This window comes from Galeopterus variegatus, unplaced genomic scaffold, assembly GCF_000696425.1.
Source record: "Galeopterus variegatus unplaced genomic scaffold, G_variegatus-3.0.2 Scaffold2924, whole genome shotgun sequence".
NCBI classification, from domain to species: Eukaryota; Metazoa; Chordata; class Mammalia; order Dermoptera; family Cynocephalidae; genus Galeopterus; species Galeopterus variegatus.
Window position 1 is genome coordinate 365,562 of NW_007729035.1, and position 22,717 is coordinate 388,278.

Sequence of the window (22,717 nt, forward strand, 5' to 3'; positions counted from 1 at the left end):
GCAAAGAAGTGGCACTATAGGCATGGTTCTAGTAGGTAGAACATGAGAAAGTAGGACCACCAAAAACAGATACAACCAGATGGTCGGGAGGTGAGGGTGCGAGGGCTAGGACCCCTGACAGCCTGACAGCTCAGAGGGACCGGGATGCCTGTTCCAACAGCCTTCTCTCTGACTTGTCTTTTGCATAGCTTCAGATTTCCGTGACTGACCCCACACTCAGTAGGAACTCTCTGCAGTTCAAACTCCATCAAGCCCTATGTCCTCTTATGGAAGGGAATTACTTTTCTCCAAAATAGGAGGTGGTAAAGAGAGGTATTTGAGGCTGAGTAAGCAGTTATGTGATCTGCAGGAGACTCATGTTTCTCCTACCCAGCATCTATTCCCCTTTTTTCTGAAACAAGATCCTGGTCCCACTTCACATTATGTTTTCCTGAAAACAGTGATATGTTCAGGGATGTGCATGAGATCCAAGCCACACTAACATATTTCAAGACCAAGATTTCATGAGGACTATTGGCAAAGAGAAGCAGTTGCTCTGAGTTTGGCAAGCAGGTGACAATATGAACTTTGAGTTTTAGAAACCATCTTGGGGCTTACAGTCAAGATGGCAGAATAGACGGTCCCCAGCATCACTCTATCCCACAAACCAACCAATTTACAACTATTAAAAAGAAATGACAGCCAAGCTGGGGCCACTAGAGCTCAGGGGAAGAGGAAGAGAGGGCTACAGAGTGCACGAAGGCAGGAGAAGCCACAACAAGAGAAAGAAAGAACTGCTCCAACTGTTTTGAGCCCTGGCCACTTTAAGTCTGGAGCTGCTGAGCACACAGAGCAGGAGCCATCAAAAGCATCAGCTGTGCCCTTCTGATGAAATTGCTTGGAGGCTGCAGGGTAGAAGAGGGCCTTGGTGGCCTTCACGCCAGCAAGACCACTAACAGGGTTCCCGTGGACCCACACAGGAGTGAAGAGCCACAACAACTGAAAAAAGGAGAAGTGTATGGAGTGCAGGTGGTGGGGGAGATGGGCCCACTGGGGAAACACTGGGACACAGCAAGGACAGCTGACCAGCACCCCAATCAGCACAGGACCACTCAGAGGAGACTGGTCAGGAATATAGAATTGCATGGGGTGCAGTTTGATGAAAAGCCTCAGGCCCAGAGCAGAGTTTCTACACAACCCAGGTGCACCGGATCTCATGAGATCTGGAAGTACCTATAAAGTCAACCATTAAAACCTGTGCTGCACAAAAAGCCTTCCCTAGGGAATCAGCAGCAAAACAGCAATTTAGCTAAACCACAGAGCTCAAGTACTGGTCACCACAGGAAGTTCCCCCATTTTAGAAGTAAGCAAAGGACAACAAATTAGTTCCAGCTCTGAATAATTCAACACAGAACTGAAAGAAAAAACAAAATACTCACAGACCAGAAACAAAGTTTGATATTAACTAGTAAAGATCTCACATCAAAGAACACCTATAAAATCTAGAAGAACTGGAAGCCCCCTAGGGTCCCAAACCAGGGACTGGGGGAGGAAGCACCTGAGGCTCCCAAGCTGGGGCGGTGGGGATTGAAGGCCTCACCCACACCCTCCACCCACACACCTGCACCCAGCCCAGCAATGACCAAGCCACCAATGGGAGCCTCCTGGTCTCCTGTGCAGGAATGAGGGGGGTGCCACAGGCCTCGACCCCATCCCTCCTCCTTCCTCCTCCCACCGTACTTCCTTCCCCCTTCCTCTCTTCCCCTCTCTCCCAACTGCTCTGCAACAAACATCTTAGAATGTAAAAAAAATAATAAATAAACTAAAAAAAATAAATAAATTAAAAGAAAAGAAACCGTCTTGACCTCTCAGTGAGAGGATCCCCCCAAGAGAAAAGCCAACACAGAGAAAAGAAGAGGTGAAAGATGAGGGAAGGCAGATTCCTAGCACCACTGTTTGGGTACCTAGTTCCAGCACACATGAAACCTCTCCCTGGATTTGTCATGACATGAGCCAGATAATTATTTCCTTAAATCAGCTTAACCTATGTTTCAGTCACTCACAACGAGTAAATTGCTGTCTACTGCAGTAACATTTACCCTGCTATGACTTCTGCCAAGTAGGGTCTAGAAGTTGAGAAAAATCTGTCAAAGAACGTTATTCTCTCCCTCTGTAGCTGTGTGGTCCCTCTTACTCTACACCTCATTTGGCATAAACAACATTCTGAAAATCATGTCTCTCTCTGGAAAACAGCATGCATCTGCTGGCCTTTATCCACTTATGCCAGGAAGGCTACTGAAAACCTGGACAGAGATCAGCACACTGCCTAGTTCCAACAGCTAAGATAATGGGTAGAAAGAAACATTCTATCTGGACTGTGATCTCTGCTTGTTTTCTCATGGCCAGTTTGGGCTTTGAATAGTTGGAGGACTGTTCTGACAGGGCTCCTGAGCCAAATCTGTATGCTGAAACTCAACCCTGGCACACCCAGTGTGTCCACTCCGTTTTAGCCTGATGCACTCTGGACTTTGATTTTCACTTTACTTTCTTGTCGTAGAGCTACACCACCTTCCCCTCTCTTCTGACTTCTCACTTGCATACCTCTCAGTCAGGCCATACTTGCTTAGCCTAGCTCCTGAGACTGTGACCTGCTCTGATCTCCAAGCACTTAAGTTTTGGTGCTGCTTTCTAAGTCTTTAGTTCTAACTGAAGATGGCATAAGCTATGTTAATAGAGAGATCTCTCTTGTCCACTATTGGAACTGCAAAGAACTTTCTAGTCACAATGCCATGCAGACTGTGCTGCACACTCTTCACTAACCTGCTTATTCCATAAGTACTGATCTTGCTGTCCACAAAATATATCTACTCAAGCAGTGTCATGGATAACTCCAGGGAGAAAGTGGTTTCATCAATCAACTCATCAAGGTTTAGAATTTAACTGTCATGCCCAAATATAGGATGAGCAACTTTTTCTGTTTCAGAAGGAGCAAAATTCTTCCATCTGAAAGAAATCTTTTGATATCATTACTCTCCAATTATTATGAAACTTTATCTCATCATTGCTGCATGAAAAATATTTTCAAATATTAGAAACACTTGTCATAAAATATTCATGTTCTGAATGGCCCTAAGGAGCAGAACTAAATGGATGTTTAGAGAGACAAATTCCAGTTTAGTTTAAGAAAGGGCTTTTTAAATTTTCAGAGCTAGATCAAGATTGACTATGCTCTTTTAGTAGGTGGGGATATTTCTGTCATTTTGGTGTGCTTCAGTGATTTAACAAGTACTGGGTTGAAATCCCAGTGCTCAGCACCCAAAAAATTATTTTGGCTTGGAATGAAGAACACTTTATCTGAAAACATCAGTCATCTATCTCTAGTCACAAGCCTTGATCTGAGGGCCCTGGGAAGTTTTTTGTATGTTCACTCTGATCCAGGAGCAAAACTTCCATCTGGTCTACCATTTGGTCTACCGTGACAATCTGGAACTCCAAAGTGCAGTATATTAAGTGAATTGCTTTTGGTTTCCAGAGGATCTTTCTCCCTGTCTTTGCTATGATTAACACCACAAGGATTTATGCTAAATTCTTCATGTCTTTCACTTACTGACTGCAAAATACAGACAAGTTATTCTTCTGATGAGCAAGAGCACTTTTGATGAACCAGGGAGATTTCCTCCTGACCTAATGATCTTCCGTCTGTTTATTCTTCCTAACTGGCATGGTGGTCCCAATTTGTAAGCTACCAAATTGTAGATTTAGTTTTTGCTAGTATTGTTTTTTTATCAAACTTAAATTTTAAGGGCTCTAAGTATTCTTTTCTGAACAGTAATTTTTATAAAAATTAAGAAAAGTGTGTGTTTAAAAAGTCTTTAATGGAACTGGAAGAGATGCAACAAGACTAACTAAAACTACTGGGAGATTAACAATTATTTTTTTAAAGAAAAAGAAATTAATCATATTTGACCCAGAAAGAAGACAGTTAAAATGAAGTTTGATGAAAATCTATGAAATCACGAAAGTTTTAGTAAGATGGACATGACATTCTTCAGAATATTCTGAAATATTAGATTGTATGCACCTCCCTTAAAGCTCAAGAAAGTTAAGGTTTTCAGCAATATTTTTCCCTGTTGACAAAAACTTATATTTTGACCTTCTCCTTTGCCACATCAAATACCCAACTACCACCCACAGAAATAAGCCAGTCTTTTATTCCACACTCAACCAATTACCCAATGCAAGAAAAAACTCAAGAAAACTTTTCAAATGTCTGAACATAATGAAAAAGATCTATCAATTTAAAATAAAAATAAGCATGTCTATACTCCACCAGTGAACATGCAGAAAAAGAAATCAAGAAAGCTAGCCCATTTACAACAGCCACCAAAAAAATAAAATATTTAGGAATAAAGCTGACCAAGAATGTGAAAAATCTCTACAAAGAGAACTACAAACCACCATTGAGAGAAATTAAAGAGGACACAAGAGGATGGAAAGATATCCCATGCTCTTGGATTGGAAGAATTAATATTGTGAAAATGTCCATATTACCCAAAGTGATCTACAGATTCAATGCAATCCCCATCAAAATTCCAAGGACATTTTTATCTGAGATGGAAAAAGCTATCCAGACATTTATATGGAACAACAAAAGACCACGCATAGCCAAAGCAATCCTGAGCAAAAGAAATAAAGTCGTATAACTTCGTATAATGTATGCTATACGAAGTTATGCCGCCATTGAGAGAAATTAAAGAGGACACAAGAGGATGGAAAGATATCCCATGCTCTTGGATTGGAAGAATTAATATTGTGAAAATGTCCATATTACCCAAAGTGATCTACAGATTCAATGCAATCCCCATCAAAATTCCAAGGACATTTTTATCTGAGATGGAAAAAGCTATCCAGACATTTATATGGAACAACAAAAGACCACGCATAGCCAAAGCAATCCTGAGCAAAAGAAATAAAGCTGGAGGCATAACACTACCTGACTTTAAACTATATTACAAAGCTGTAATAACCAAAACAGCATGGTACTGGCATAAAAATAGACACACAAACCAATGGAATAGAACAGAGAACCCAGAAATCAAACCACACACCTACAGCCATCTGATCTTTGACAAAGGCAGCAAAGCTGCCTACTGGGAAAGAGACTGCCTTTTCAACATTGGTGCTGGGAAAAATGGATAATCATATGTAGGAGAATGAAACTAAACCCATATCTTTCACTGTATACCAAAATCAACTCAAAATGGATTAAAGAATTAAATATGCATCCTGAAGCAATAAAACTCCTTAAAGAAAACATAGGGGAAACACTATAGGAAGAAGGAGTCCATACAAAATTCATGAATAGGACCCAAAAAGCACAGGCAACTAAAGATAAAAATAAACAAATGGGATTATATCAAACTAAAAAGCTTCTGCACAGCAAAAGAAACAATCAACATAGTAAAAAAACAACCAACAGAGTGGGAGAAAATTTTTGCAAAATATACATCTGACAAAGGATTAATATCCAGAATATACAAAGAACTCAAACAACTTTACAGCAAAAAAACAAATAACCCAGTTAAAAAATAGGCAAAGGTTCTGAACAGGCATTTCTCAAAAGAAGGTATAGGAATGGCCAACAGACACATGAAAAAGTGCTCAATATCACTCAACATCTTGGAAATGCAAATCAAAACCACACCGAGATACCATCTCTCTACAGTTAGGATGGCTAACATCCAAAAGACTGAGAATGATAAGTGCTGGAGAGGTTGTGGAGAAAAAGGAACTCTCATCCACTGTTGGTGGGGCTGCAAAATGGTGCAGCCTTTATGGAAAATGATATGGAGGTTCCTCAAACAATCACAGATAGATCTACCATAGGACCCAGTGATTCCACTGCTGGGAATATACCCAGAAGAACGGAAATCATCATGCCTAAGGGATACCTGTACTCCAATGTTCATTGCAGCTCTATATACAATAGCCGAGAGCTGGAACCAGCCCAAATGTCCATCATCTGATGAATGGATAAGGAAACTGTGGTACACCTACACAACTGAATACTACTCTGTTATAGAAAACAACAAAATACTACCATTCGCAACAACATGGATGAACTTAGAGAAAATTATATTAAGTGAAACAAGTCAGGCACAGAAAGAGAAATACCATGTGTTCTCACTTATTTGTGGGAGCTAAAAAGTAATAAATAAATAAACACACAAACAAATAAAGGGAAGTGGGTAGAAGACAGAATAACCACAAAAATTCCTTGAACTATTTAAGCCAAGTGCACAGATACGATGTAGGGGCAAGGAGGGGAGGGGGTGGAAAGGAAAGGGTAAAGGGGCATGAAAATCAAGTACAATGTATTTTGAGAAGTAAAATAAAATAAAATTAAATTTTAAAAAATCAAAATGAAGGCAAAAATTCATGATAAACGAAATATCAAAATTTTAAAATAAATACAGTATCCAGCCCAGGAAAAAATTTAAAAATTAAAAAAGAAGAGAGAAACCCAAATAACAAAAATCAGATATGAAAGAGGGCACATTACAACCAATACTCAAAAAGTACAAATAACCATCAGAGCCTATTATTTAATTTAAAATAATAATAAAAAATAAAATAAAATAAAATGAAAATAAAAATTGGGGGAAAGTTGAAATTCTGATGCCTTCAAATTTCTCCCACTTTTACTCAGGGTTCCTTTCACTCTAAAGTATCTGCTCTAAGTGAAATATTCAGGTTGTATAGATTAGAGATATAACTTATGGCAAAATATTTACTATACTAGGATTCTAATATCAACCAAGTAGGATAATTCACAGAATTTTCATTACAATGAGATTATACCAAGTATTGAGTATAATTTGTGCCCATGCAGGCTAAAAGGGTGACTACAACTCCCTAGACACTTTCCTTAAAATGGATGGACAGTTGGTTGACATTTTAGTTTTGAAATACACTAAAAACATTCTCCATGATTCAGACCTGAAATATTTCTAACCTTGGTAATATGCATGTACAGAAATCTCTACATAATCTCAAATGTGCAAGTTCTTATGATGTTGGAAGTGTTTGGAGTTGGTTTTCTGTTTGTTTATTTTAGGTTACTTGCATCTGTGAGAGGAAATTTAATAGAAAAAAACCCAAGTAGCTCCAGGGCACAGAAAAAAAAAAAAAAAACAAGGAAGTATTCTTAAGATAATTCTCAAGTGAACATATTGACTATTTTTTAATGAAAGAGCAAAGAAATGAATGAGTGAAACAAAACAGTAGAGTTAGATTTGGAAATTAAAACTGCTACCTAAGTGTGTGTGGAGAGGATAGCATATTTTTTTTATTTGTCAAAACTTTTTTTTTTTAATCACTGCACCACTCTATATTCATAGTTTGTTCATTTGAAAGCTACCTATAAAACATGACCTTAAGTAAACATAATTTACTTAATTTTGGTATTTAAAATACCTTAATAATATTGCACTATAGATACAAGCTATAATTATGCTTCTGAACAATATTTGTTTCTCATGATCAAGCATAATATTTTAAGAATATTCTTTATGAGACCGAAGGGGAAATTTTAACTAGCAAGATATGTGCTCAGTATCTTCCTTCTTTCCTTCCAGATATTTTCAAAGTGGTTATGTCACATAACTTTTCCGACATAGGAAATATAATGTTTGTAGCAAAGAGACTTGTGTTTCCACAGATGGCAGGAATGAGCTGGGATAATACTTTTTTACAAAGTACTTTTGCAAGGAACATAATCTTATTCAAATAAGCTCAGGAAAATGCAATTATTAAGCAGATACTCATTTAATGGACTCCAAGGTGAAGTTAAATCTCCAGGCACCAGGAGGGTCAGGAACCAGGCAGCCATAGGGGCCTCCACATAGATTCATGGACATAGACTCTCATGGTCCACCATAAAGAGTTAGAGTCAGGTAGTCCAGTTGGTTTGGTCCAGCCTATGTATGAATTGGTTCCGTCAGGCCAGCTGTACTCTTGTTTAAATCAGAGTGGTTGGAGATGTTGAGCAGTAGCAGGATTGGGGAGCAAAGCATATTTTCTGAGAAGGGGTATGGAAGGGGGGAAATAATTGTCAAATATAGCACAATCACTAAAATAATTAAAACTCAGATCATGCAAAGATAAAAATTATCACTTGCTTAAAATATAGCTCTAAAATTTCTGTGCCAACGTTTGAATTAACCTCCATAAAAGATCAAAGCCCGACACTGGCATCCTTTTTTTTTTTAAAGGAATTTCATAAATATAATTCAGAAGTCTCTACCTAAGATTCTTTATCTCCAAATTAGGTTGAACTTCATTATGACCAGAAAACACTTGCTGTTACTAATGCATGTGAGAATAACTGGTAGAAATAATTATTCCTTTAGACTTATTGTATAAATCATTACATACATTTCTTTAGCACTTAGTAATCTTAAAGCTATGCCAAGTAATCCAAACTACTAAATATATAAATAAAATAGCAAAACCAGATCTAAAGACATACAGAAGAATTTATTTTTTAATTAGCATTAGTAAATTACATATTAAAAAATATTCATGACACCCAATTCTGGAACTATGACTCTTAATAAATGTTCCAAACTCAGATATGCTTTTTAAAAGCTCAGATGCTGGTATTAGCATCTCAGCTCCCATCATATGAGCCACAAAGTAAGCCTCTGCTCTTTTTCTCTCTCGAGTATCATTTCTCAGAATGGTACAACAAGGCTTCCTTTCTTCCATGCATAAACATTCCTCCCCAGTAATAATTTTAGGATTCAACTAAAATCATCTGTAGTCTTCCTTCATCTTTATCCATTTAAACCTATCCACAATGACCTATGAATATGTTGCTCTCTGGCTCAAGTTCTTTAATCATTTTCCCTGGTCTACAGGATAAAGCTGAAGTACTTTTGGCAATCACAGAATGCACATTCATCCTTGACCGGCCCATTCTCTCCTCTCCAGATTTATCACCTTCCACTCTCAGCCTTACAGTTGACACTTTAGTAATAAGAAAATACTTATCACTCCTATTCACCTTGTGCTTCTAGGTCTTTTCTAATGCTTCTCCCTCTGATGGGAATATTCTTCTGCACCACCCCTTCTTTACCTAAGCAATTTCTACTCTCCCCTAATGACTCACCTCATACGAACGTTCCCTGAGCCTACCAACTGGCTAAAATTCCCTCCCTTGTGATCCCAAAGGATCCTGTGCATATCCCAATAAAAACATTTATGATATTGTATTGAAATTATCACTTAGTGTGTCTATTCCTCCACTAACCTAAAAGCTGGTTCCTGTTATACCACCAATACCTATGAGGAGTAGCTATTCTAGATTTGTTGAACAGAATGAAAGTTCTGATACAGACACCCATTAATACTGTTTCTGACAACAAAATAACATAAGCCCTTTTGTAGAGAATTTGAAACCCCTCTGAAATCTGGAAACTTACAAATTGGTTGTTTTAAAAATATTCAGCTGCTTGAGTAAAGTGAATGTAATGTTTTAATTTTTCTCAGTAGTTGGCCTCAAGAAAATGTCTGTTCATAGATGTAGCCCAAGAGCACTTTCCTGGCATGCTGGCTCAGTGCCTGGAACCATCTCAACACTTTGCCTAAAGCAAGGCAGTAACAGTTCAAGCAGCAGACAGGCTCATGGGTCTCAAGACATGGCTGAAATCATGCTTTTTCACATCAGAGTGTGGTGACGATGACTGTCTTAAACAATGTGATTTTATTCAATTACCCAAAACAAGCAGCACATTTCTGTTGTTCTATATCCCAAAGTCCTCATTATTTTATATTTTTTAAGCATACTGAGAACTTAAATAGAAAGTTCATAATGTTATACTAATATGAAAGAGAGATCTTTATAGGTAAAATAAATAAAATATATAGGTCACTGTATAATCAACTATTCAGAGATAATTTTGTGTCCGGCATTACCTACATCTCTCAGGTAACAGTGATTAGGAATTCAGCACTCTTGAATTGTACAGAAAATTGCTACAATTCCCCCATTTCACTATGCTCATATAAGAACGACCTAAGGACAATTTTTAAACAAGGCAAATTGAAATGAAGCCTAAGTAACAAGGTAAAATTCTACTTTCTTATTAACAATAGAGTTAGGAATATTTATAATCCATACTTCTGTTTCACATTCTGCAAAAAGGGCATAATCTAAAACTACTTTAGGAGACCTCCCTACAAAGGGTCTTTGTTCTCTGATTCAAATTCAGTTTTTCAAAGCACTTCAGTTATTAAAGAGGGGGTATCTCAGAATTGAACATAGGTAAGCATTACAAAATGTACCCTGTACATTTTCCCCCCTCTCTCCCTCATGGGTATGCACTCATTCATGCTTTCTCTACCTCATTTACAGAAGCCAGTGATAAAAAAGTTCCTTACTTAGTATTATGTGTATCAATGGTATGGAAGAGCTCATGTAATTCTTCTCCACTGAGAACACCATCTGCAAAATATGCTTTGAATTCTTCAAAGGATAATTTTCCATCATCTGAAATGGCAAGAACAAAGAAAAGAGAACAAATCATCTCAACTTTGTACATTGTTTTATCTTTTGATTTTTAGAACTTTGTCCAAATGCTTGTGTATTTTTCAAACAGAAAAAACAGTTCAAGGTGTTAAAAAGAAAAAATAGTTAAACATATCTTTATAGCACATAGAATGGAAATGCATACATTCTAATGAAATCTAAGTCTACATGGTCTGGGGAATTTTTTGGTTCATTTATTAACATGAAAAACATTTACTGAGCCATTTAACTGGCCACACCAGAAGGATATGTGCATAACAGAAGGATATCTGTATGACCAAATGAAGAGTCTAACACAGAGCAAATTATTTAGATGTTTTGCCTTCATGATACCAAGTAAATATAGGACCTAGCAGATTGCAAGATAAGTACTAGATGTTTAATAAATGAATATTGATTGCATAGATACTTACTGTGGATATCAGAGTTGTTATTACAGTCCAACAAACTATGTTTATTCCTATACCCTTTAAACCAATGAGTACTTTTAAAGTCAAACACATTTTACTTATGGTGGGATACAAAAGTGAAATACAATCAGAGTCTAATAAAAGAGACAGGATGTACAAACATAACTACAAGTATGTTGTACAACATACTTGTAGTTATGTTAGAACACAGTAAATGCAATAAGAGACAGGCGCACATTAAATGTATGGGACTTTGGGTAATAAAAGGTCTTTTCACTTGGGGGCATGAGTGGTTTTAGTAGCATTTGCATCTAACTTTGAACAACATGTAAAACCTGGATAAGCGTAGATGGAAAAGACATGTTGAGAACAGGCATAAAGAGTTGTACAAGACACAGAAGCAGTAAATCCAGACGGGTGAAGGGACACGGGTCGAGGGAAGTCTCGCACTTCTCTCTGCGAGGACGAGTTTGTCCGTTATCTCAGATGAGCTACCAAATGACAGTCACGGATGCAATGATCGTTTCCATTCCCAGTGAGGAAACTGAAGCCTAAGGAGGAAGGAATTTACTCAGGACCACAAAACTCCTGTAATGTGGTCCTACCAACAACACTACACTGAACAAAGAAATTGTCTTTGAGCAGAAGGTATGATTTAATAAGGTGGTATCTTCAAGACGCATTTAAAGCATTTTTTATTTCCCTCAAAAGATAGTCCACAGACTTCCTTGAGTGCTGTTAAAATGCAGATTCCTGGGCCCTACCAGAGAATCAGAATCTCACAGAATGCACAGAGGGGTGGGCAGACAAGAAATCTGAATCTTTAACAACCTGTGTGACTCCTCCTTACACTAACACCCAAGAAGTATTACTATAAAGTATAAAATAGGCCTAATCACTGAATTAATTACTTAATTTTTCAGATAAGAACTTAAAGGATGTAACATTTTCAAAAATCCTTATTTGTGAATATAAGAATAATATCCCCAAGATGTTTTAAGTTGTATTTTATTTTTCTTTTTAACTTAGGCACAATAAACCAATCTTCCAGTTAGTTCTTGCCAATAGTTACCTGGGCAGACATAGCTTAGAGGTGATTAAAATCCAGAGCTGAATCAAGCACAAAATGAGTTCCTGACCCCCAGTGACCTCCTGGATCAGTTGAGCTCAGCCATTCAGACAACATAGCAACTCTTTACAAAACCAAATTTAATCTACCAAGCTCATCAATTGCCTTATTGTGTGTTTCTGTTAAGTTATTTTAGTTTCATGCCTCATATGACTATTTTAAACTTCAGCCCCCGTGTAACCTGATGGATATGCTAGCCTAGGCTTAGTGTAGTATTTCTACTGTGCATCACCTTACATTGATAAAAATTATGTTGCCAGATTGAGGAACTGAACACAAACCACATCTAGGTATAGGTCAAAGAGAGAAAGGGAAAGAGCTTTTCATCTACTATTTGAAAAAGAATGAAATAGAGTATATTAGTCTGTCTCTGGTGCTTGTAATAGAATACCTGAAATTGGATAATTTATGAATAAATAATATTTTTTTGCTTACAGTTTTGGATGCTAAGAAGTCCAAAGTCCAAGGAACACATCTGGTGAGGGCCTTGTTCTTGGTGGTGAACTCTACAGTGATGCAGGGTATCACTTGGCAGATGGCTTGAGCAGATACAGACTAACATCCTCATCACTTTCCTTTTAAAGCCGTAAGAACCATGCCCATGACTACCATTAAACCATCAATTTACTAATCCATTTAGTAGGTCATGGTCTTCACAATCTAATCACCTCTTCAAGGCCACACCTTTCAATTACCTTAACAGGATTTCCTACCTTCTTAACACTGTCACAGTGGGGGAGTGGGGTGTTAAGTTTCTAATACCTGGAATTTGGGGTGACACAATTCAATCCATAGCAGAGAAAAGAAAGATAAATGGAAATCAACCCATTTCCAACTCCACCACTGTGATGTGTAATGAACGTAATGCATACATATTGATGGTGGGATATGTTTTCCTTGGTGGACACTTAATAGTTCTCAGGTGAGCTGAACCGGGCTATTATAGAACTCTGGTTGCCTATGCATCCTGTGGATAGGATGGGCATCTGTGTTAATGCTTTACAATTACAATAAATAAATGATGTCAAATAATAATGTATATATGAGTACTATCAAATAAAAGCATTGACCAACAAGTGCTCTGGTGATTCTCTGGGGCTAAAGTTTTTTTTTTTTCTTAAAACTGTTATTGGAAAAAAATATAAAAAGAAAAAGGAGGCACTGAATCACAGTTCTGGCTTGAAAGGTAGGAAATACTCTTATGTTTTACAAGCCTGTTTTTACCACATGTAAGACTCCTGAAAGTCTTCCATTCAGGCTGCCACACTACTAGACAAACATTTGCAAAAAGTTACTTATTAGTAGTTCAAGACTAGTACCTTAATGTTAAACAGAAGTATTACATTTTTTAAAGAAAAGGTCAAAAAACATTTCTTTGTAGTGTGATTTTATATTAATAAAGCAATCATATGTTTTTATTTAAATACTTTATTTCAACTTCAATATTCCTTCTGATGTTTTCTTTTGAAATGGAACAGCACAGTTAAACCTTGAGTTATACTAGTATAGCTCACAGAATAGCCAAATCTTATGAGGTCTGATTTCCTGATGATAAATCTCAACTTTTACCACAAAAGGTCACAAGTTTTTCACCTTTTTCCATTAGAATTATATACTTTGTCTGACTTTGTCCTGAGCATAGTTGGCCACTCTCTGCTTTATTTTAAAATTATTCTGACCTTATATTCTAAATTCCATTATCTTTTTTTTTTTTTTTTTGAGATGGAGGCATCCAAGTACAGTTGCTTAGAGCAGTCTTAGAACAGAAATTGAGTTTTAAACATGGATTTACCATTTGCTAGTAGAGCAGTTTCATCCACTCTTTCATCAAATACTTATCAAGATCACACCATGTGCCAAACACTTTGGTTTGAGCTAAGAATAGGTAGACAAGCCCTTATCAATCTTAGACATGTGATGGAAGATATAGCATATGGACAGCCAAGTACAATATGATAAGGGCAATTCTAGGGGACATAGAGTGAAGTATGAACATTTAGAAAAAGAAACTATCTAAATGTGAAGGAATAGGGAATGTTTCCCAGAGGAAATGACACTTCTGATAAGACACAAATGTAAAATAGGGGTTAGTGAAGGAAGATCTTTAAAGAGAAAGAGTATTTTGGGCAAAGGCAATGAAAATGACACAGCTGGGAGACAAGAAAGGATATGGGTTGGAAACTGAAAAGAAAAATCAGTACACTCAGTCAAAGAGCACATACCTGGAGGGAAAGTGAAGCCAGAGAATTAGATACAGAGGGACAACATCATGAGAAGCCATAAAAATCATCGTAGAGTTTTAAATTCACCCCAAGAACACATGGGAGCCATGGTCATATTCTAGAAAGCAAACTGTGAGTGTAGCAAGTGGAATGGAGTGGAGAGGGATGCCACAAGAAGAGAAGACCCGCTCAGAGGACAAAGCAGAATTCTGGGCAAAAGTTAAAAGTGGAAGAAACTTCGGTAGTGACAGTGAGAACACAAAGTGGACAGATTTTTCATCTGTTTAGGAAATAGAATCAACTGGCGATGTTAGAGTTAATGGGTGAGAGGGAACAAGACGTCAAGGCTGATATTTGCTTTCCAGGACTGAGCAAGGGTGGGCGGCATCACCATCCATTGTGAGAGAGAACACTGGCAAAAAGCAGGGAGTGTGGTAATGAGTGCTCTCTTGGAGATGTTGAAATTAGAGAAATAAGTAGTGGCATTGAGTACACAGTAGAATCATATAGGTCTAGAAAAGTCGGGGGGGGGGGCTTGAGATGTATGCTTGGGAGTTACCAACACATAGTAATCGAGGTCCCAGAAGTGAGTGAATTCTAGGGAGAATGCCAACAGCAGGAAAGAAAAGGGCCCAGAAGGATTATATGTATATACATATTTATATTTTGTTAAACTTAATAGATGAAACACTTTCTATCAAATGTACATATCACCTTGTACAAGTCATTTAATATCACTGTACATTAATTTCTTTATCTCTAAATAAAAGCTTCCTCCTGTTCTGACCTTCTAACGTTATATATTTGTTTTAAAACAACTTACTAACTATATAAATGAAAATAAAATAGAAGCTCTTCCAATTTCAGCTTCGACATGTAAATATTTTAAGACGTGGTCATTCCTGTCCTTAGAACAACAAAGAGCTGCATAAACTGACGTTTGATGACTTTTCTTGGTTTCATCAGAGCACCGAGGCCATAGGGCAAACTGCTATCCAAAATCTGGAGGACTAGGCAAAATCAGAGAGTCACAGCTAAGATCTGCTTACCTGGAGCAGAAGCCACTGGAACTACAAACTGATATGTACACTTAAATGGTAATTTTGATGGATTGCTGGAGTCTGACTAGCATGAAAGAGAAAAACTCCCGGGGGCTGCAGTTTCTGGGGAGTTTTCATACTTTGGTAGATTTTGCCTCCAGAAACCCCTCCAGGTTCTCACAGTGAGGAGACAGGAAAGATCCCTTTGTGGTTCTGGCAGGGAGTAGAAAAAGAGTAATAGTAAAATGTTCCCAGAGTGTTTTCCATAACCAAGGCCTACTTTCCATGGGCAAAGACTTTACCAGAACCCTATCCCACTTGGAAGAAGAGGATTTCTCCTACTGTAGTCCCCACCAGTCTTCCTGTCTCAACTAAGGATTGGGGGAACTAAAAAACACTTGCAAAATTTGTAGCCCAGGGATACAGACCTACTAAAAGACTGAGATTTAATCATAAGATTATACAACACATCTACTCCCCGACTTCTTACTACCACACCAACAGGGCTTACAAATAATAACAGTTAATTGTAGCTGAAAGAGCTGTCAGACTCAGACTTTCTTTGAGGAGGAGTACTAGGGGAAGCTCAAAGTCAACAGATGAGACAAAAAGACACAATAGGAATTTAAAGCCTCTCACACCTACAGCTAGGGTAAACATTAAACATAGCCCATCTCCCAGCAATATTGCCATACACTCTCACACTAAAGGCCTATCTCTCTCCATTCCTATTACCTGATACATCATGTCTGGCTCTCACAAAAAAATTTCAAAGAACGCTAAAATACAAAAAAAAGCAAAGTCTGAAAAGACAAAACAAGCATTGACGTCAGACTCTGATATGACACAGATATTGGAATTATCAAACAAGAAATTTAAAATAGCTATGATTAATATGTTAAACACTCTAACGGAAAAAGTAGACCATATGCGAGCAGAGATAGGTGACATAAGCAGACACATGAAAACTCTAAGAGTCAAAAGAAAATGCTAGAAGTTAAAAAAATTGTAACATGAAAAATATCTTTGTTGGACTCATCAGTGGACTTGACATAACTGAGAAAAGAATCAGGAAGCTTGAGGATAGGTTAATAGAAATGCCAGTATTTTCCCACCCCCATGGCAATTTTAATCTAGCTTTTGCGAGCATTTAAAATAATTATCCTTTAAAAACACTGACTTTCTTAAACTGCAATGCACAACAGAAAAATAACTTAAAAAAATAACACAGAACATCCAAGAACTCTGGCAAATTGCAAAAGGCATTACACGTAATTGGAATAACAGAAGAAGAAAGAGAATACAGAGCAGAAAAGCTATTTAAAGTCACTGTGGCCAAGAATTTTCCAAAATTAGTGACAGAAACCAAATCACAGATTCAGGAAACTCAGAAAGTACCAGACAGAATAATCACCCCCAACTTCCCCTCCTCGAAAAACCAAACTCACGTCTAGGCAAATCAGATTCAAACTGCAGAATATTAAAGACAAAGAGAAAGTTTAGAAAGAAGTAGAGAAAAACAAAAACAACAACAAACATCTCACCTATAAAAGGCCAAGGATACGAATTACAGTTCTAATGGACCTTGTCAGAAACCATGCAAGCAACAAAAGTGTGCTGTGAAATATTTAAACTGTTGAAAAAAACAACACGATCTAAAATTCCATATCCAGTGAAATTATTCTTCAATAGTGAAGGTGAAATAAAGACTTTCTCAGATAAACAAAACTGAATGACCTCATTCTCAGCAGAACTGCCCTGCAAGAAATGTTAGAAGTTCTTCAGGGAGATGGAAAATGTTGTAAGTAAAAAATTCAGATCCACATAAAGCAAAAGAGAGTGTCAGAGAAGGAACAAATGAAAGTAAAATAAAATATTTTATTTTTCTTATTCAGAATTAAGCTGAGATAACTGTATAAAGTAATAATACTAACAACATAATTGTGATTACAGAATATGGATAAGTAAAATGAATTATATTAATTTTGTAAGGAACAGTAGGAGGAACTGGAAATACTCTGTTAAAAGGTACCTGTATTACCCATGAAGAGGTACAGTGTTATTTGAAGGTAGATTTGGATTAGTTAAAAATACATATTGCAAACTCAGACTAGTTAAAAATGTATGTAGCAACCACTAAATTTTTCAAAAGGAAATACAATTAATTTGCTAAAAGAGGAGATAAAATAGAATCATATAAAATACTGATTAAAACCAGAAAAGGCATAAAAAGAAGGGGGTGGGGGACAAAATACAAATAAAATTAATAGAAAACAGCTACAAATGTGGTAGACATTAATCCAGCAATATCAATAATCACTTTAATTGTGAATGGTCTATACAAACAAATTAAAAGACAGAGATTGTCAGAATGAAATAAATAAATAAAAACACACAACAATCCTGAGCGTGTATGCACCTAACAAGAGAATGACAAAATATGTGAGACAAATACTGATAGAAATAAAGAGAAATGGACAAATCCATTATTATAGTTGGAGACTTCAACAACCCTTTCAGTAATTAATAGATTGAGCATATAGAAAACTAGTAATGATGTATTTAACCTGAACACCACTACCAATACCTTAATCTGCAGGTATTTATAGAATATTCCTTCCAACAACAGCAGAATACACAATCTTCTCAAGCTCACATGGAACATTCACCAAGGTATGCCACATTCTGGGCCACAAAATATAACTTAACACATTTAAAGTATAGAAGTCATTCAAAGTATATTCTCAGACTACACCAGAAGTAAACTAGAGATTGAAAACAGAAAGATAGATGGAAAATCCCCAAATATTGGGAAATTAAGCATCACTTTTTTGAATAACACATGAGTCAAAGAAGAAGGTTTAAGAGGAATTTTAAAAATAATTTGAGCTAAATAAATATGGCAATAACAACACATCAAAATGTATGCAATACAGTGAGAGCAGGGCTTGCAGGAAAATTTATACCATTAAATGCATATACTATAAAGGAAGAAAAATTTTAAATAATTAGTTGAGCTTCAGTCTTAGGAAACTGGAAAGAAGAATTTCAGCCTAAACAAGCAGAAGAAAAGAAATAATAAAAATTAGAGCAACTCAATGAAATTTAAATCAGGAAAACAGTAGAGAAAGCCAGCAAAACAAAAAGATGATTCTTTGAAAAGATTAATAGAATTGATAAACCTCTCATCAGGCTAAGCAAGAAAAAATGAGAGGACATACATTATCAACATCAAAAATGAAAAAAAAGCGTTATGACTATTGTTCCCATGGATATTAGAAGGATAAGAAGGGAATACTGTGCACAACATTACACCCACAAATTTTATATTATTTGATCTGAAATGAAACAATTCATTTAAAGATATGAACTCTGGCCAGCCACCAAAAAAAAAGGCATGAACTGCCAAAACCCATACGAGAAAAAATAGTTCATCTTTTCTAAAGTAAGGAAGTTGATCATTAATACCCTTACAAAAAATAAAGCACAAAACAAATTGTTTTACCGATGAATTCTATCAAACTTTTAAGCAACAAATGATACCAATTCTCCACAATCTCTTCCAGAAAATAGAATTATTAATAACACTTACTACCTCATTCTATGAGGCCAGCATTACCCTAATACCAAAACCAGATAATCAAAGGGAAGTGACAGACCAATATAGCTCACGAACATAAATGCAAAAATCCTGAACAAAATATTAGCAAATCAAATCCAAATATGTTTAAAACATTATGCAACAAGACTAAGGGGATTTAGTTCAGGTATTGGAAGCTAGGTTGATATTTAAAAATCAGTCAGTGTTATCCACAACATCATAAGGCTACAAAAGAAAAAAATTACGTGATCATATCAACTAACGAAGAAAAAGCATCTGACAAAAATCAAACTCTCATTAATACTAAAAACTCTGTTCAAACTTAGAGTAGAGGGGAACTTTCTTAACTTGATAAAGAACATCAACAAAATTTCTACAATTAGAATCATACTTAGTGGTGGGAAAATGGATGTCTTCCCTTTATAATCAGGAAGAGACCTTAGAAAAAGTGTCCTTTCATTACTTCTATTTAATATTATACTGGAAGTCCTACTTATTGCTAAGACAAGAAGCAGGAATAAAAGGTATGTAGATTGGGAAGGTAGAAACAGAACTGTATTTCTTCACAGATAGTGTAACTGTGTATGTAGGAAATCCCAAAGAATCTGCAAAAACAAAGCAAAACAAAAAAAAACAAACCAGGAACTAAAAAGCAAACATAGCGAAGTCACTGGGTACAAGGTAGGTACACAAAAGTCAATTGCTTTATTATATACCAGCAATGAACCATTGGAATTAGAAATTAAAAACAATACCATTTACAATAGCAGCAGAAAAGAGAAATACTTATGTATACATCCAAAAAATTATAAAGGATCTAAATTCAGAAGACTACAAAACTCTGATTAAAAATAATGAAAGGGGACCTAAATAAATAAACGAAGAGATACCCCATTTCATAGACTGGAAGACTCAATATTCTTAAGATGTCAATTCTTCCCAACTTGATCTATTGATTCAATGTAATCTCAATCAAAATCCCAGAAAGCTACTTTGTAGTACTGAAAAACTGATTTTAAATTTTATATGGAAATGCGAAAAACCTAGAATAGCAATACTGAAGAAGAATAAAGTTCAAGGACGGACACTGCCCAATTTCAAAATTTACTATAAAGCTTTCTACAGTAACCTAGCCAGTGTTGTATTGGCAAAAGAACAGATGCATAAACCAATGGAACAGAATCAAGAGGCCAGAAATGTACCCACGCTAATACAGTCAATTGATCTTTGACAAAGGAGGAAAAGCAATTCAATGGAGAAAGAATAGTTTTTCAACAAATGGTGCATGAATAACTGGATATTTATGGGCAAAACAGTGAAACTAGACATAAACCTTCACCATTAAGATAATATGAGTTGACTTAAAATAGATAATAAACCTATGTAAAATGAAAAATTAGAAGAAAATCTATGTGACTTTGGGTTGAACGATGAGTTTTTTAGATACAACACCATAAGTACAATCCATGAAAGAAAAATTGGTAAGTTGGACTTTATTAAAATTACAAACTTTTGCTCTGTGGGGGAAAGAACTGTTAAGAGAATGAGACAAAAGCCACAGACTGGGAGAAAATATATGTGAAGTACATATCTGAATAAGGACTTGTAATCATAATGTACAAAGAATTCTTAAAAGTCAACAGTCACAAAACAAAAAGCCAATTAAAAAATGTGTAGAAGATCTGAACAGACACTACACCAAAGAAGATATACAGATTCAAATAAGCATTTGAAAAGATGCTCAACATTATTTGTCATAATGGAATTGAAAATTTAAAGAGTCATGAAATACTGCTAAAACCCCTGAAAACTGACAATACCAAATTCTGGGTAGGATGTGGAGCAATAGGAACAATCCTTGCTTGCTGGTGGGAAAGAAAAATGTATAAAACAGTATACAGTTTTACACATGTATAAAAATGCTGGTAGGAAAGAAAAAATGTATAAAGCAGTATAGCAACTTGGAAGACATTCTGGTATTTTCTTGTCTAGCAGTAAATCTCCTGGGGACTTACCCAACTGACTTGAAAATTTATGTCCATACAAAAACCCGCAGGTGAGTGTGTACAGCAGCCTTATTTCTAATCACCAAAAATTGGAAACAACAAAGATGTACTTTGGTAGGTGCATGAATAAAATAATTTGGTACATCTGCACAATGAAATATTATTCTACGATAAAAAGAAATAAGCTATGAAGCCATGGAACGACATGAATGAATCTTAAATGCATATTGTTATGAAAGAAGCTAGCCTGAAAAGGCTACCTATTGTATGATTCCAATTTTATGACATTCTGGAAAAGACAAATGTATAAAGACATTTAAAAGATCAGTGGTTGCCATGAGTTTGAGCAGGATGGAGGGAGTGTTGAACAGGACAAGGCTAGGAGATTTTTTGGGAGGGGAAACTATTTTGCATGACCTGGTATGATGGATATATCATGTTATGCATTTGTCAAAACTTTTTCTATTTGCCAAAGAACTTTATAACACAAAGAATGAACTTTAATGTATGCAGATTATTAAACAATTATTTAAGAGTTCAGGGTATCCCAGGATGGAACACAAAATGTGACAAAACAATTTAACTCTATTAGAAATGTATGAAATGACCTCACTTAAGGGAGTGAGGGATATGGGGCTGACCTAAATAACTTTTGAAATGAGTGGAGTCTATAAGCTAAAGGCAAAAGAAACTATGTTTGTTTCGCATGGCATATGAGTAAAACATTCTAATATTGCTGCACAAGCATACCAGAACTGAACAATTATGTAAATAAATGGCTGATGCTAGAAGCCAATTTTCTCATTGTTGGAGTAAGAGGTTGAAGGTGACCAAAGAAAGGAGCTTGAATAATCCAGGTGGAAATGGATTAGAGTCTGAGACATCAGTATGAACTCATGTTTAGCTTAGTATAGATACATATGGGTACATACAGAAATATTCATAGATAAGTGCATGTATATGTGTTAGTGTACACATATATTTCTTTGCTCTATCAGCTGAGAAGGCTTAGAAGCAAGATGACACCTCAGTAACAATGAGCACACTTATCACCCAGATCTTGGTTTCTAATAACATTCTCTAATAAAAAAAGACCAGTGCTCCTTGAAGAAGTGCTCTTCTCCCATGCAGAAGAATTCTAAATGATTTTCATGCAGATAGTAAGACTTCAAGGAGGTGGAGCATAATTCTCCTCTCCTTAGGTGTGGACTGCACATAGTTGACTTTCTTCCAGAAAGTGAAGTATGGAAAGGGGATAGAGAAACTTGACAACACTACCTCAACCAGGTAGGTGATCAGCATCAACATCGGTAGTCATAGATTACACTGGTAGTATATACCCTTGATATGATGTAATGACACTTCACCTCTGTGGTCTTCCTCCCCACAACACATAATACCAGTCTAATCATGAGAAAAACATACTAATCACAATTGAGGGACATTCTACAAAATACCAGACGTAGTACTCCTCAAAACTGTCAAGATTATCAAAAGCAAGAAAAGTCAGAGAAACTGTTTTAACCAAGAAGAGCATAAGGAAACGTAATTACAATACATAATGTGGTGTCTTGGATGGGATCCTGGAACAGAAAAAGGAACATTTGGTAAAAACTTAGAAAAGAGGAATAAAGTATGGACTTTAATTAATAATACTGTATCAACATTGGTTCATTAATTATAACAAATATACCACACCAATGTAAGATGTCAATAATAAGGAATACTGGATGTCAGGT

At 36.2% G+C, this 22,717-nt stretch overlaps 1 protein-coding gene across 1 annotated transcript in view; it reads right to left on the reverse strand.

Moving 5' to 3' along the window:
• The window catches only part of NECAB1 (N-terminal EF-hand calcium binding protein 1), a 189,890-nt gene that overhangs the window by 146,232 nt on the left and 20,941 nt on the right, over nt 1-22,717 (reverse strand). The window contains exon 3 of the mRNA XM_008583474.1: nt 10,423-10,531. Coding sequence (XP_008581696.1) covers nt 10,423-10,531 — 109 coding nt within the window. The remainder of the gene's footprint in view (nt 1-10,422; nt 10,532-22,717) is intronic.